Raw genomic sequence first — 17828 nt, forward strand, 5'->3', positions numbered from 1 at the left:
AACACTATATCCTGCATTACTGTGAGTCTGTAGAAGTAATGAATTTCATTTATGGATTCACCTGACACTCTCACTAATAAACTCTCCAGGAAGTTTAATTATCAGCAGAAATACCTTTTTATCCCATCTACTCTACAGACTCCTTCTGTGAATTGCCATGAGTGTGAACCATTAATCTTATTTTCCCTGCAGCTTTGCTAAAAGTCAAAATATAGAATTGCAAGCTCATTTATTTTGTGACAGCTCTGCTTATTGTTAAATAACTTAATAAACAAAATTAGGACTTTCATTTTCTGAAGGAGGATTTCTCAGTTGCATTTGTCTATCTTGTCACTGGCAGGAGGAATAGGTTAACTGCATACATGTTCATGAGGTGGCATAGAAAATAAACAGTAATGTTTGCCTGCCTTGCCACATGCCTGCTGGTCCACACTGTTTTGGGAACTTATCTTGGAGCACATGGAGAGTTTATGTGAAATGATGGGCAAGAATATTTCCAAAACTGGTTTTGGGTTGGGGTTTTTTATACTTCTTACAACACTTTCAATGTGAAGGGCAGAACTTTGACTGAAACTAACCCCTACAATTATAGTACACACTGATTATAAGGCTCTCCATTATAGCAATCTCTCTGATATAAAACTACATGAAATCTGAGGTTTGTGTATATAAACTTCTTTTGTCTATTTGAGATTTTGTGCAATTCACAAAATTGGCACTATAGCAATTTTAAAAAAGTTCTTTGTAAAAGAATTTCATTGACTAGATTTCACATGTCACCTGTTATTATGAAAGACCTTAACATTTGTATTCTTTGGAAATTAGTAACAAATACTTCACTAAAATATTGGAAATAGTTTTATTATCTATAACAATCTTGGGTGTAAATCAGTTTAACTTATTTAGGTCTAAAGCTCTTCTTGTATACAAACCTGGAGTTTTAGTTATTGTTTCATTAACTTCTCTCACTCCTTTACCTACAAGTAAAAAGACAAATTATCATTTTCATGAACATATTTGTGTGGTTTTTGTATTTTTTAAATAAAATGTTAAAACAATACCTGTTGGATGCAATCATCTTTTATCCAATAGAGTCACTTTTAAAACAGAAATAACTTGTCTTGAATACTTTACATATTTAAACCTATCCACTTGCACAAAAATATCAGAAAATAATTTAGGTAGTTAACATTTTTACTGTGGAAAGTTGTCTGACTGGCTAAGGATCTCATACATTTAGAGCTAAAATGTTTATATCAGTCCCAGTGCTATAAAAGAGAGCCTTATAGAGGGGACAAATACTTTATCTAGTTATGAATAATAATATTTTAAATACAGAAAAAATTGTGTTAGGGAAGACTGATACATTTATGACACAAACCAGCAAGAGCCAGATAGCTTGATTCATATAACAGGATCAGATATCATGGGAAAGGGTCACAATTTTTGAATTAAAAAAGTGTAATTTGTTATATTTCTGATACACTCAGCAAAGTTATGTCCATTGATCCTGATCAAGTTCTGGACTCATCATTTGGCATATTAGAAATGATAGTGTCCCATTGAAAGACTTGGTCTTGCATATTGTGTTTCTTTTTCTCTTTAGGAGCAGAAATTCACTAATTAGACTGATCACATGCTAAGAAAGCAAAAAAAGTGCAGCACACTCAATGAGAATTGCACCTAAAGACTGTAACCCAATCTTATAGAAACCTTTACTGCATTTTATCTTCAATAAATAAAATAACAAAAAACCCCAAAAGATATTTTTTCCTTAAATTAATAATGATACAGTATCTATGAAAAATCATACTTTAGACACACAGAATAAAGATAAATTCTAATATGTTGATCAAATGACAATGCTGAATCAAGGAAGTCTGCCCTTACACTAAAGAAGAATAAATATTGCTCAAACATCAAAGCTATTCAGGACATTTTGATGTATTAAAATTAAAAATAATACTGCAAAAACTTTCCATGGCATCTATTTTTCTTCTATTCTTATTCTAAATATAATTTTATTTTATTTATATGAATTGAGTATTAACAACCATGTTGATTTGCATGTGAAGAGCAAATTCAGAGCTCATAACTGTAAACTTGGATTTAATTTAGAAAACTATATGAAAGTTACACTGATATAGAAGTGGATTATAGTGCAGAGACTTTTTTTCTTATTTTTTTGTTCATTTTTATTTTATAAGATTTTCTTAGACTAAAAGTATACCTGCATTAATCTAAAAGCTAGGATATTAAATAACTTTTCTTATTCTTATAGAAAATAATAAATTAAGCACTGAATACACTGAAATACTATTTAAAACTGTGACATAAATGCAGCTAAAGTAGTACTCAATATTGTATAGGTTGTGTTTGCTGTTGTTAAGGCTAAACATGTATGTGTGTTTGTGCATTTGCACACCTTTTCCTCTTCCATGAGTTCTAGATTTTATGTTCACTTCAATTTCTTCACTGTTTTTTTTTCATAAAATAAAAGCTGTTGTTCCATGTGTATCATTAAATAGTAAGTGGAAAAAATTAATACTAATAAATAAACCAAAAACTTCAGAGAAAATTAATTCAAACCCAGTAGGATCCAAGAAATCACTTGAGTAATGACTTACTTTTACAAATAGGTGATTTTCCTGTCCATTTCATATCTGGTTTACACGTCCGATGCTCTGATCCACCAGCAAGAAAAAATCCTGGCTGACAGGTATACACCAAAGTATACCCTAAAGTAGGAAGATCTATTGCTTTCACATCTACATGGGCTGGTGTTTCTGGCTGCCTGCAAGCATGAGCTGCAAAGGGGTTTTTACAGTTAGAAAACGCAGTGGTAAGCACTTCCCATAGAATTAGACAATTCAATTTGGAATAAATGCATGGCAACTCTGGATAGTTTTTAGCAATGTCAAGTAGCTATTACTTGTAAAAGTAACAGTCACAGTGTATAGTTATATTATTGTGGGATGGAAATGATACTATTGTGTATTTTTAAAGAATAAACCAAAATCAAATCATGCTTGGAATCAGATAACAGTTAAAAGGAGGGGAAGCACATGCCATTGTACATGATGCAATGATTGGTCCTGTGAATTATTGTACTGCCACAGCTTCAAGCATCACTTCCACTCTGTGTTCTGAAAATTAGAGTGGTTACTGTGATAAATAAATGCAATTCAATTGAAATAAAGGTTCCACAAGAATGTTTTGTCATAGGACATTGACTATAACAGATTTGGTTACTCAGTATGCTTCTTTCTTTGTACCACATGGTGTTAATTTATAACAATCCAAAGATAATTTAAAACAGGATAAGAATCTAAGGTCATTGTAACGAATTACTTTTAGCTTAGGTCAGTATATTTTAATACAATAGTTATTTGATGTCCTTCAACTCACACAGAGCTATAAGTAACTTGTATAACCATGCATAGCCCAGAAAAGATGGGTTTTGCTGAGTTCTAGTTTATGATTCACGAAATACTAGGCAACAAAAGAGTTCCATGCATATTTCAGTCACTTTCCATTCTTTATTAATCCACTACACACACAAAAATATTTATAGCATAATTAAAGAAGCTAATGCAGTGGGTTAACTATAACAGATTTTTTGAGTAAAATTGATAGAATTATTGTGAACTTCATTAAAAAAAAAATCTTAAAAATCTTCCTTCAGATTAATATCCCAAATAGATCTTGAATAGGAAACACCAAAAAATAAAACACTTAAAAATATGTTTTAAATAAAGCTACCCATCCTCATAGCAAATAATTTGTCATGAATTTCCACATGTATCACTTCGCAACTCTTAAAATTGCACACTGTTCTAAGTTAGAATAGAAACCAGACTTACGAATGCATTCGGATTGTATGCCACTCCAGGTTAGGTTAGCAAGACAAGAACGAGTGGTAGATCCCTGGATATGATAACCTTTTCTGCATCTGAAATAGACTGTGCTCCCAACCTAAGGATCAAACCAGAATGTTAGACAGAAGAAGGATTCATCATGTGTAGTCAGATATCAAGACAGTGGTGAGTTAATACAGTTTTTTTCAAAAATAAAAATGTCTACTTTTTACAGTTTCTAGTTACACTTTTTTTTTTTTTAATGTGATGAAATAGTTGAGTAATTGATTCTTTCATGATCTTATTTAAAATCAATATGTGGAAAATACTGACTGTTCACATGGAAAATAATGATATCAATTCATTTCTGCTGATTGACTTTTCAGTGTGAGAGAAGCAAACTAAATGTCTGAGATGCCTCTCTTTCCTGTATATCATTGCATATATTTCGATAGACCATAAAGTCACTTTCAAAGACTTTTCGTTGTGTGATTTGACTAAGTATGGGGTTTTTTGTATGAAAAGAAAAAAACTGTGAAGAACTGTTTCATCTACAAATATATTCATTAGAGAGAACTCCAGGTGAAAACTTCTTACACTGCATTCATTACTATTAAGTTTTATTTGAGATGTTCAACTAGCAGAGTGAAGTCATGGAAAGCCTTCCTATGGTCAGATATGATATGACCTTTCTCAAAAGAAAAGACAAAAATAACTGAGAAAATGTTCTTTAGATTTCAACTAGGAATAGAAATGCATGAAAACTACAAACAAAATTGCAGGTGAGAAAGAATTTCCTTAAGACATGAGCAAGAGATTGTGTGGAGAGTTCTAGAAAAATGAACGTATTGATGGTACTGACAAAAGTAACCAGAATGTAACTCCAGGCCAAGTTTTTTAATGATATGGGGCTAATCAGTAAAGCATTACTTTTGTTTTTGGTAAAAAATCTTGTCAAAAATAAGTAAATAAATAAATAAATTAGACAAAATTGACATTACTGGAAATTATATTACTTTAATAAAGTAACATATTGCACAGACAAGTTGCAAATGAGTAGTGATCAATGTGTTAGTAAGTCATAGAAAGGCAGACAGCTCTGCACTGAAAATGTCATAGAAGGACTTCAATGGAAATTAAAAATTAGCATTTTTAAAAGTAGCTACCTGCTATCTATACACTCAATTATGTAAAACCTACTTATCATGACAGGTGTTGAGCAAATGCACACCATTTCTCCAAGAAGCAGCTTGGGAAAATCACTGGTGTTTTAAAAGGTCATAATGATATGGCTTTGTAAACTTATGTCTTTGTAACTATTTTTAAACATACTATTCTCTCTATCCCATCAAGGACACACAGTATGTCTTTCATAGGGAGTAGAACAGTCGGGCTAGTCATGAGTCTAAGTCATCTTACTTGTGCCAATTCTGCTATCTATCTATTATATCAGTAATAATGAGATGCAAATCTTTTCTCAGTGCTCCAAAAGATCAAGCAAAAAGTAACAGAGGTTCAAGGTAGTTAAAGGGTTATACTGCTTTTTCATTTTACTGGTAAAAGTTAAAACGAAAGCAGCACACTCTTTGTATAATACTTGGATAAAGAACATTGGGGGTATTTGTAAGTCACAGTGTAGGGAAGCAGAAAAGGCAAAGAGTAAATGGGGCAAGACAGGATGCTGGTAGATGGAAAAACCCTACAAAGATCTGCTGCCTGTCATCACACTGCTCTATAATGAGGAAAGACTGCTGAAAAGTGCTTTATAAAAGCTTGGCTATGTAATACAAACAGGAAGCCCACAAATAATATATGAAAAAACCCAAAACAATCTAGTTCTGTAGCCACTAGAGAGAAGTCTCCCCGTGGTGGTACAAGATAGCACTCTGAGAGTGAACACATACCAGAGAAAGACTTAATGCACAACAGAGGAAGACCTACTAGAGTTGAATGGGAAGAGAAGATCATATAAGCTAACATAAACATGAATAACAGACAGTAGAACAGTGAATTGGCCAGTACAATTATTAAAGACAATTGTGAGGCAGACAAAAAGGGGAGAAAAAAGAAAATGACTCCCTGTTAAAATTAGGTGCAAAGATTGGAGCTGTTTTTAAAGAGAAAATGGGGACAGGTACAGGATCAAGATGAGACATCAGAAAGGCAATTGAACCTATTACTGGAGGCAAAACTGCCTTGGGTAAGGCCACAAGATGTGGCTCAGGGAGAAGTGCCTCAGTATCTGTGAGCCAGGCAGGAGCAGAAGGTGAAGAAAAGAGCTGGAAGCCACAGCAACAAAAGACAGAAAACGTGTAGGAGAGAGAGGAACCAGAGGAACTTACAGAAAGGACGTTTTGGAAAACAGTTCTACTAATTTGGTCACAATGGGCACGCTGCCCTAGGCTCAGAAATAAGCAGCAAACCAAAACAGAACTTATTTTAAATTTCAGTCACACATGTTTATACCTGAAAGATCTATCCACAGAAAATTTATCAGTCTATATAATGACTGTGGATGGGTCATTGTTGCATCTATGGTTATTTCCTCAGTCACTTTTCTGCCTCTCACTCGTTAAACTAACAACCTGTGAGGAATTTGGAAATTATAGAAAGGCTATTCATCACAGAGAACCTGGACACAACACAGAATAATTTTATCTTCTCTGACTGAATAAAATATAACATGAATTTCTAATTTAGTAAAGCCACTTGCTGACTTTTTTGTCAAGGACTACATGGCCTTTGAATCACACAGGTCTTCGGTTGTTAGGCATTTACTGACTATTCATCAATGTATGAAGGAATTATTATCATAAAGCAAGGTAATTATGTTATGTCATATCATATTAAGCAATCAATTTATAAATAGCCCTCCCTACTGAAGTCTCCTAAAGGACTGAATGCATGATATATTGCAGGGTTAGAAGTTCTCTCTTTAAGCTGAATATTTTTAAAAAAAGCTTGGCATGAAGAATGAGTTTTTATTAAAAAGAGGGTGGAAATTTCTCAAGGTTTGCATCAGACATTTAAGACTACAGATAATGTTGCTCATTAAATTTCTTATGTAATTATTAAATACAATCCATTTTAAAAAGCTAATAAATAATAATTTAAAAATTACCTCATAACCTCTGGAACTATTTTGTATTCCAAAATGTGGAGTACCAGGGTCTGTACATGTATTGTGAGCTGGATCTAATGCAAAATGTGAAACACATATTATTATGGTATGAAAAAAATACCCTAAAACTGTTTGCAAAGATTAAATCATTTCATCAATGCCAAGTGATGACAAGAATTCAATTTTTAATTGAATGTATGTTTTTCTATACAGTACACTAGTATTTCCAACTAAATTACTAGATATATCATAGTAATTTGTTTCAGCACATTGTCATTTTTTTAAAAGGTTTTTGCAGGTATTTCTGGTAGTGCAGACTTTACAGTTAGGGTTGCATTCATTTTTAGCAAACTTATCCTTTTAAATCTCTTTGAATCCACAGCATATGTCACTATTTATAATGCAATTGGAATATATAGAGAAATCTTCAGAAATCTTTATATTTTCTTTATTTCAAATGAACAGCTTAATGATAATTATTTCTTAAAAAAAACACTCCCAAAATAAAACAACCAAAACTCCTCAAACCCAAAAAATCCCACAAACTAAAAACCCCAAACCCATAATCAGCCTCCTTTCTTATAGCAAGGAAATACTTTTTATTTTTGTACAGGCTTTTTTCTATGCCACAAAGAAAGCAAGTTTCTAATGGAGCACCACCTCAGTTGCTGCTGGAGAATAAAATTCCCTCCATGAAAAAAACGCATGCCAAAAAATTAAAACTAATTGTTCAGTTTCATGAGATTAATTTAAAGCAGCCTGGAACTATTTTTTCATTTAGTAATGCCCATATTCTGGTGGTGGCTTTGGAGTTGCCCAGTCATATCCACCAGTTAGACTGCACAGAACTTCATCCAGTGGATTTTTCTGTAGTCTGTGATTCTCCCTTGGCAACAGAGTCTGCTGTGTGCTGGCACTGAATTATGCAGAACACATTTTGCGACTATACTTCACCTGTAACAATTTTTAGTTTTCTGTAGAGCAAAAATTGAGCTTATCATTTACAATAACGTGATATCTCATTTCACTCTTGGCCAGCTCTCATTTTCAATATTGACCATCAGTAGAGCATAAAAATTCAACTGGACTGATATTTACCAAAGGCTTCAAAATTTAGGTGGATGTTGACCTAAAGTGTAAGAATGAAAAGCAAACATGCTCCTGATGTTAAGGTGCTTGAACAGCTCAGGAACTCTAAAAATTATCAACAGCTGGAATTCTACTGTCTAATAATAGACATGAAACTGAATTGAATTTTTAAGATAGGTCTCATCTGAGGAACCCAAAGCAAGATTTCACGAAGTATTCTAAAGAAACTATTGCTACCCAGAAACAGAAAAGCTTCCACTATATGTTTTTTTTTCAGATCTAGTTCTAGATATTGTTCACCATTCTTAACTGTCAAATTGCTTAGAAATTTTATCTGTAAATATGTTAGATGATCTAATATTTTCCTTTTACAGTAACATAAAAACTATGATGTAAAATAAAAACTTATATCTTTGATGCACTACTTTCCATGTGCTTCTATATTATACTATATAAAATATAAACAGAAATGTGATTATTGCATTTCTTAAGTTGATTCTTTGTATCAGACCTGAAAATTAGATTTTTAAGCCTTCTTGCCTCTGTAGCAAAATATAGGTCTAAGATGATTGCCCAGTTTGCAAAAACTATGGTGAGAAGTTTTTAATTAATACAAAATAATTCTGTTGACTATTATGTCTTCATTTAAAAATACAGGCTGCTTTCAATAATCATGATTACAACATTTGTTTTAGAGTTCCCAGTTCTTTCACCCAGCCAATATCTCAGCCACAACAAAATATATAAACAGCCTATAATCTACATCTGAATATGTTTGTTTAGAAATATCAAAGAGAGTTTATTTGTTATAAAACTAAACTAATTTTCTCTAGCAAGTCACCCCAAGTGGGATCAAATTCTGATGTCAGTGGGAGTTAAAGGTGTCAATCTGATTGATATAACATGCCAAAAGCCTACCAGTTGCACAACAGTCAATGAGAAACCAAGAGTATTTGGGAATTAATCAGAATTTCAAAAGATCAGAGATGTACAAGCCATATTCACAAAGTCAAAATCAATTTGATTTAGGATCGATTCTGAAAAATGCCTTTAACTCTCCAGTGACAAAATCTGGTCTTTAATCTGTCCCAGTCTTCTGCATATCCAAGAGATTCTAAAAACAGATGGAACAAATTTATGCATTTGTACATATTGATGTTCTGCATTTCCAGCTGACAACCAGGTAAATATACAAATTACTTAATATGTGATTGTGCTTATCCTATAGTATTTATACTCAAAATATGACCTTATTAAACTAGTTATTTTTACATTACATAGATCTTTTCTATACTTGGGTAGCTAATTGCTAGATTTATGGTAGTGCAACAGTTTATCAAGAATGTTCTCAGTAGAACATGCATTAGTGGTAGTTTATTACCAATGCATGTTGGCTGAATTCCACTCCAAGTACCATCTGCTTGACAGAATCTTCTTGAAGAGCCTATCAGAATAAAAGGAGGTCTGCATTGGAAGCTAACTTCAGATCTGTAGGTGAAACTTTTTCCATTAAGGCGTCCTTCTGCTGGTGTACCAGGATCACCACAAAACACAGCTGATGCATAAAAATAAAAAGAGAAAAAAGGTATTAAAATCTGCACATGCTTTCACCTGAAGTATTCTACATTATTTTATGTGCAAGGCATTCATACTGGATATGAGTGCAAACGCTATATTCATTTAGAATATAGGAATGTAGATCTCCTAAATTCTTGACAATTCATATTAAATTGTCACTGTTATAGCTGTTGCAAGCATAGAAATGAACTTGGAAAAATAGAGCTTTTAAATGAGACATTAAATATTGATTAGATTTGGATGACAAAATAATCCCCAAGTAGACAATGTTATATTGCAATGCTTAAAAATAAAACCATTTTTTCACATCTGACACACTCAAATGAGTAGGTTGGAAATTTTTGCTTTAATTTGATAAAAGGAAAAATGTTTATCAGGGTCCTAACAAGACCTGAAGCACTGAAAGAGTTGAGTTGACAGATTTAGAAAATTATGAAAAATAAATACAAGCAAGATATGAGGGTATGTACTAGCCTTCAGAAAGAAAAAATTGCTTAGAAAGGCTATGAGCTATGAGCTTAAGGGTTAGCATCCTTGCTCTCACCTGTTAATGGAAATGGAAACAGGGAAGAAAAAACAGGAAAGTATAAGGGAATATTTCAGTCATGCTCACCACAAGTCAAATTCAAAACATCCAATAGGATTACGAGTAAGGCAAATGGTGATGAGTGCAATTAGGTAACAAGAGATGGGGGTGACTTTTGGGGAAAGGAATAAGATTGTGACCTTTAATGGGCACAGCCCCTCAAATTTCATAAAAAGGTAAGCTTTTCAGTACAAGAAAGGAGAATCCTGCAGTAATTCATATATTACCTGATGTAGCTGAGTCCTTTTTAAACTGTCATTCTGTGACTGTAGCCCAAGACAACCGATTGTAGCTTTGGTGAAGCCCAACACAACCATACCCTGAAAACTTACGCAAACATTGTGGGATGTCTCCCCGCCAAACTCCTCGCCCTTCGCAGGAGAGAATAGCTGTGTTGGACAGCTGATAGCCTTCTGCACAGCTGTAACTCACACTAGCACCCCAACGATAGTCAGATCCTTCCACTTTCCCATACAGTACTGTTGGAGGGGGGCCACAAGTAATAGCTGTGTCAGAAAAGAAAAGTTACCATTTCAAGAATTTATGGTGCTTAGGAATATGTGATATAATACGCACTCATACATTTGAATCTAAAAGAAGGTATTTCAAACTATTGCGTTGACAAAGCAGCGTATAATAGAAAACTAAAGACACAAATAAAGGCTCTGGATTTAGGAAGTCCCTGAGTGCTGTGTTGCTAGAAGCCCAAATAGTCCATAGCTATCTAGTTTCACATTTTTTCCCAACATATTCATTACTATTTTTGGCAACAGGTTACTAGCTAGGTAAAGGTATTAATAAACATTATTTCTTTGAATAAATAAGTTTTTATGACTCTAAATTTCTAAATATTTGCATTTTCTTTTAAACTAATTTTGCAGCACTTTTTAATATGACTGTTTATTCACCTGCTCATTTTCTGAGGTTTTTCACACACAATGGTGATTAATTTTATTGGTAATTAGGGGCTTAGAAATTAAAATCTGATGTTTTCCATTTTCTGATAAGAGTGCCCAAAATTATGAAATTTGGAATGTCCACATTTACATTTGCATATAATTTCTTTTAACAAAGACCACAACAATAAAATCACTCAGGCAGTAATTCTCATGACATAAAAATGCAGTCAGTTGAATACATATGCCAAAATTTAATTAGTAGGCTAGACTTACACAGTGAAATGGTGCTAGGTGAGTTGGCAGCCTAGGCCTTCTATAAGCAGAAGATGCCCTAGGCTGTTAAATTTACTCCCTGGGCTGCTGAAGTTGTTTTAACGATTTTCACCAGGCTACCTTATTTGTCTTTCAGCCTCACCTCCACTATGACCTTCCTGCTAGTACTTATAATTAGCTATTTGTGAAGCATGTTTTTGGCTGTTTATGATGACTACACTATTTCAACAAGGGAATATTTTATAGAAAGCCTGGTTTGCAGAATCCTGTTACAGAATTTTTTTCTATCTAATCCAAGAGAAATAGGCCAAAAAGAAAATGGGTACTACATTCATACTTTTTTTAAGCTGAGCACTCAGACAATCTTTATTGCAGAGTGATTTTCTACTTTAGTCAATAATGTTACTATTTTGACTGCTATTCTATCACAGCATATGTGCAAAATAAATAGAAATTTGACAGAAGTGCTTAGCTAAATGTTTTAGTTGCATTTGGAACAGTAATTATTCCAGAGAATATTTTCGGGGTTTTTTTTTAATAAATACAGACATCAGTTAGTGAACATCACATATATGTCAAAACAGTACTTGTAAACAGTTAAATTCAAAAGCTCACCTTTGCAAATTGGTTTACTCTGGTTCCAAGTGCTGTCTTTTACACAACGCATGGTAGATGAACTTGCAGGTTCCATCAGATAGCCTGGATTGCACTGATAGCTGACTGTCTTATTAAAGGTAAAATCATTTCCAAACTGAATGCCATTTGCTAATGCACCTGGATCCCCACAGTTAATCACTAGTGAGGAAAAGAAAAAAGGAATTTTTAAAAAAAATATATACAACCATGCATACCTAATGTCCTTTCTTTTCGTTTACAATACAACAAAAAATTTGTTTCTGTTAAGAAAATTATTTTTCTGAGGCATTTCAATAGCATGGACCAAATATCATTTTCCTTTAACACAGTAGCCTCATCTGGCATGCTCTACAGCTCCTGCAGACTGTTGGTTGTAGTTTTGACAGGATGTTTTCTACCTTCATACTGACATCTTTGTCACATCAAGCCTGAAGTTGATGGTGGAATGCAATTCCAGCAGAGTTATGGAATGCCTCTTTTTTTCCCCCTTTTATATATTTCTTTTCTGTGTGTGTGTGTGTGTGTTTGCATATAAAAATACTGACGTATTGTGAGTCTGGCTTTGTCAGTGAAGCCACTAGCCCTGGTTGCCTTGTAGCACTCCTCTGGTCCCTGCTCACCTTACCTGATGGAATAGGCCAGCCTTGCTGCTCCCTGATTCTTAGTCCTTAGCAGAATGGTGATTGATCAATTCTGACTCATTTGGCTTACAATAAAAACTGGCACACTAATGTATCCAATTACACAAAATTTAATTTTGAGCTACCAGAACTTCCTCCTCTAAGCAAAAGCCATAAGGAAAAAAAAAGGAAAAAATGCTAAAGGAAACTCTAAAATAACAGCTAAATACAACATTATTCTAAAAAATATTAATATCATCAAATTGACATTTCTGAGGTAAACAAATGCAATAAAGTTACCTATGTAGCCATCTTAAGATAGTTCTGGAAGCATCTAACATGTATTATAGGGGCATGTACCTTTAGATATATAAAAATATTCATGTATTAAAGACAGGAATGTGGAAAAATGTGTTATTTTATCTATCAAAACAGTAATTTTCAATAGGAAGACTGGATGACTTACTACGTTAAGGCTTTAGGGGAAGAAAATTTGTTTCTGACCTGTGCAGTCTGGAGCAGTGCCAGTCCATGTCCCATTAGCAGTACAATGTCTCGTAGTCAGCCCTGAAGTTTTGTAACCTTCCCAGCAGGCATAAATGACTGAGCTGGAGAACAATATTCCATCAGTGTATATTATCATACCATTGGCTGGTGTGCCAGGGTTCCCACAAGATACAGCTGCAAAGAAGAGATTTTGAAAAAAAAAAAAAGTAGTTTGATGATAGGTGACTAACTGGGATGAAAAAAAAACCACAAAAGAACTAGGTTAATAGCTCATCTTTGAAAACACCTATAGCAAGTTTTACTGAGAAAATATGTGATAGGCATATTATTGAATTAACATTTTATTTCTCTTTGTTAATATTATTACTTGCATTTGGGTTTTTTTCCTTCTTTTTTATTTTTTTTTTCAATTCCTGATTCAGATAGTTTGCTCTTTTTGTTCTACTCCATGCAATACAGTCACTGGGGCAAATAAAGCTCATTCAAGACTTTCTGACAGACCTGTTCCTCTGTTTTGCCTTTTGGCACTTTTTTCTATTCTCTTCCTCTCTTCTGGTATCTCCTTTTTCAATTGTAAAAGTGCATAAATAGTAAATTGTGACCTTCTTGTCAATTTATCTTTTGAATCAGGAAAAGAACAGACATTCTGTATTGGCCTCCACATCTTTTGGGTATCTATATCAATTATTTAAGGCAATAATTATGTTTCAGCTTCATATGTCCAAGATTTGACAATGGCTTAACTTGATTACTTTGGTTACATGTTGGGGTTTTTTGGAAGGTGTGGTTGTTTTTTTTCCCCCAATGGGACGACCAATCATTAAAAGAATTTGGGTATTTGTTTCAAACTTTCCTAACAACTTTTCTAGCAACTCCAATCTTTTGAGGCCCCCACCTAGAGTATTGCATCCACCTCGGGGGTCCCCAGCAGAAGAAAGACCTGCTGCATGTGCTGGATGGCCCCCAACATAGTAGTTATAATCTAATAATTAAAATCTAACAGTGTTAGGTTTTGTGATTAAAACAAATACAAATTGCCAATTAAAAATTTATCTGCCATTTATGTTTGGAATAATGCCTTAATACCTTTTTTAAACAAATTTTTAATCACTTTTTAAGTTTAAAAGTTTCAAATAGTGAAGAGAAAAATTCAACAGGGTGTAACTTGAACTTGCAGGAATGAATAGATGTTCTCCTCCTAATCTCATTGTTACTTAGAATAAATAGGAAGCAATTGAAGGACTATAGAAAAATGGGGAAAAAGAGGCTTTTTCTTGTTTATATTTTTTTTTTCCTGAAAAGACAAGGTTGAAGCAAACACTATGATTAAAGGTGGAAAAAAGCAGCATTTAAAACACTGATAATTGCCACTGACTTCTGCTGTCCTACTATAGTTAACATCTTCACGTAAGGCCAGTAGAAAGAGTACTGCAAAACTTCAGTTTTCTGCTGAAAATACTGATTCAAACACTGATGCTCTGCCCACTGCCATTTCTATACAGTTATGATGCTATCTGCACTGACAGAAGTTTAGTCTGTGCTGAAGAATATTGCAAAAGAATAATTGTTCTCAGAATAAAAAGTGTGGTAAAAAAAATTGTAACAAATATTTTGTTCTGTCTTCCTTTTTATCATGTCATTTAGGAGACAACAGACACTACAGAATCCACCAACTCTGATGACTTCGATAAAGCAATTTTTCAAACATTCTCAAAAAATGAGAAGTCATATAAAACTGAATTTAAAGTCTTCTATTACTGCTTCCCAATTTTAACAGCACAAAAATGTAAAAATGTTTTATCATGTTTTTATTTAATTTTAAAATGTGATTTCAGAAATATTTTTGTTTCATTTATTCTGAAAGATGCAACACAAAAATATCTCATTAGAAAATAGTCTAACTTCTGTTGAGAAATAAGCATTGATTTATTAATTTATACTTAATTTATATATTCATTTATGCAATTTTATTTTATCATTTATTCAATCCCTGATGCATAGATATTACATAGAGAGAGAAGATGAAAGTATTTTATTATTACAAAAGAGATGACAGATTTATCACTCCATTTTCATATCTTCAATCAAACGCATTTGTTTAACATATAAGTCAGGTGTCTGTTATTTATTTTCAGGCTAATTATTTTTTAACTGAAATTATTTTCTCACAAACCTCTTATAAATATATATTCAAAAATTTTGGCAGTTTGGATTTACATTTTTAAGCTAAACATTAACTGTTTGTAAGCATTTTTATATCACCTTTCTGCAGAATGTTATGAAAGCACATTTCCGCCTAAGAAAATTTTTCAATCAAAGAATAAAATGTCATCAGGAAGTGGGTCAATAGTGTCAAAATGCCAATGTATCAATACCTACCTTCACACACAGGCTGTATACCTGACCAGGAACCATTAAGCAAGCATGTTCTCTCTGCAGACCCTCGCAGCTGATAACCCATTTCACATGAGAAACGTAGCAGACTTTTTGTTTTGAACTCATCCCCTAGTCTAGACCCGTGAGCTGGTACTCCTGGATCATCACAAAAACCAGGATTATTTCCTGCAAAATGCAACAGGCACAATTATTGGCAGGAACATTATGAGCAAATGTAGCAGCAGTGAAACTATTCTCTTGTGAGTAGAGCCACTGCAATGTTTCTATGCAAATATTGGTTACAAATTTAGAAGAGAAAGAATGTGTTGCAAGACAGAGCTCTCAAAGATGTCCTCATAATTCTGATGAATCAGTCAAGTGCTTTATCACATAAAGCGGCTGCTAAAGAAGATACTACACAAGATGGTTAAGGAAGGATGGCCTCAGTATCAACCATTTATTATAAATTTTGGTATAAAATTGTATATTTCCTAAATCCTTTTGTGTCTACATTGAAGTTGACAGCAATATTATCCTTTGTTCTCCACATTTTAATTATATGTTTAAACCCAAAATCTATTGAAACTATAGGTTCTGATTTTGGGTTTTGATTTTTTTTTTTTTCAAAATACATGTAAATACTTTAATAGTTTTAAGTATGCATATTCTTAAATGTATTTTTCTTCATAGGCACCCCTCTCATATATAAGATAAAATCTTAAACCAAGAAAAAACAATACCAAATTTTTGGAGAAAACTCAAATAGTTCATTTAGAAATTAAAATTTTCCTATGCCAGAAAGCACAATTACATGTCATAAGGTTTTAATAATAGCAAGTAAGAGTGGATACAATCATGACTTCACATAAAAGGAGGCCAAGATAGCTCCAGAATTCAAGACTAACTTGTGGGCTTTGTGTTCACTTTGTTTCGTACTAGGTTCTTGTAGAATAGATTGCACTTGTCACACTGCCCTAGAGCATTTGGACCTAGATTTCCTGGTATAAATACATGCTTGTAGAAAGTGTGAGTGTCTTAAGGTAGCTGTTATAGTCTGTCTCTGTGTACAATAAAACTCACTCTCCAAAATACAGTGGCTGCCTCCAAACTGACTGTTGAGAATGATTTCCAGCACTCACAAACATGTAAAGTATTTGTGCATTGTTTGATGGGTGTGATGGGTAAAAGTGGATCTGTTAAATTAATCTGTCTAAATTAATTTAAAGAGTATAATGGTCTCAGGGATCAAGCACTGTCATCCATGACTTATGCCCTGGCGCTGCTAAAGCAGAAATCCAGATGTGGCCTGTGGATGCTATCTGCTTCCACTTACTCTAAGACATTTCTATTCCACAGACATTTCTGTCTGCTTAAAATGTGTGAAATAACATGAGGGCTGTGATTCAGGCTCCCACTGTGGCGTGTTTATGGCATGAAACAGATATATCATATATACTTTGGCTTGTGAATGGCAAGGGATTTTTCAGGGCAGAATGATCTATGATTCTGAAAATTTGATGATGTCTCAGTTGCTTAGGGATTTTGTTGAGGGAATTATTCCAGATGAATGCCTAGACATTTTTTTTTTCTTGGACATGTCTCATTTTGACTTCGAGAAAATTTGAACTGGGACCATGAGAAGTTCTAATGAAAGGGACAGACAAAGGCAGTTCCAGTAATATGAAGGTCTAGACCCTTTTTTACTTAGCAATGTAGAAGACTCAGTATTCATTACTGGATTATCCATTATCCATTTTTAAGCAAAAATGTCAGCTATTGCTTAATTCATAAGCTACAAAAGTCCATCATTGCAACAAGTCGCAGGTGAAAACAAACCTTGAGAACATATTGCTACCATCATAGAACCATCAGGCATTGAAACATATATTAATATACAATAGAGAAATGAAAACCATTCTTAAAGAGACTACAGGTTTTAAACATTATATTTGGACCAGTTTTGATATCCCTGAAGTACAAAACCAATTAGAGTTCTCAGTCAGCCTGTGCACAATCATTCTTTCACTGACATTATGACAACAAATTATTCATATTGGATTTTGATGGATTAATCTCCTGAATATCTAACTTGGAAAGTGTAGTTTGTTTTACAATTCTAAATACCATAGAGAAATTAGACACCTTTTTAGGGTTTTCTTTGGCTTTTTCTTTTTGGGTGGGGGTTCATTGATTTTTTACATTGAGCCAACAGAGATAGATTTTCATTTTCCCAGGGAATTACCTTGCTCTTGAGAGGGTGACCCATTGTGTTGAAAGCTAGAAAAT

General features: G+C 33.5%; 1 protein-coding gene across 1 annotated transcript in view; it reads right to left on the reverse strand.

The window, feature by feature from the left end:
- The window catches only part of CSMD1 (CUB and Sushi multiple domains 1), a 1071386-nt gene that overhangs the window by 14532 nt on the left and 1039026 nt on the right, over positions 1 to 17828 (reverse strand). The window contains exons 57-65 of the mRNA XM_041420500.1: positions 15546 to 15728; positions 13164 to 13340; positions 12019 to 12198; positions 10564 to 10737; positions 9449 to 9622; positions 6979 to 7052; positions 3864 to 3975; positions 2628 to 2807; positions 933 to 977 (exon numbers count right to left, since the gene is read on the reverse strand). Of these exons, the coding sequence (XP_041276434.1) occupies positions 933 to 977; positions 2628 to 2807; positions 3864 to 3975; positions 6979 to 7052; positions 9449 to 9622; positions 10564 to 10737; positions 12019 to 12198; positions 13164 to 13340; positions 15546 to 15728 (1299 nt within the window). The remainder of the gene's footprint in view (positions 1 to 932; positions 978 to 2627; positions 2808 to 3863; positions 3976 to 6978; positions 7053 to 9448; positions 9623 to 10563; positions 10738 to 12018; positions 12199 to 13163; positions 13341 to 15545; positions 15729 to 17828) is intronic.

The sequence above is a fragment of the Onychostruthus taczanowskii genome, unplaced genomic scaffold (assembly GCF_017590055.1).
Source record: "Onychostruthus taczanowskii isolate IOZ18803 unplaced genomic scaffold, ASM1759005v1 scaffold11, whole genome shotgun sequence".
Taxonomy (NCBI): Eukaryota; Metazoa; Chordata; class Aves; order Passeriformes; family Passeridae; genus Onychostruthus; species Onychostruthus taczanowskii.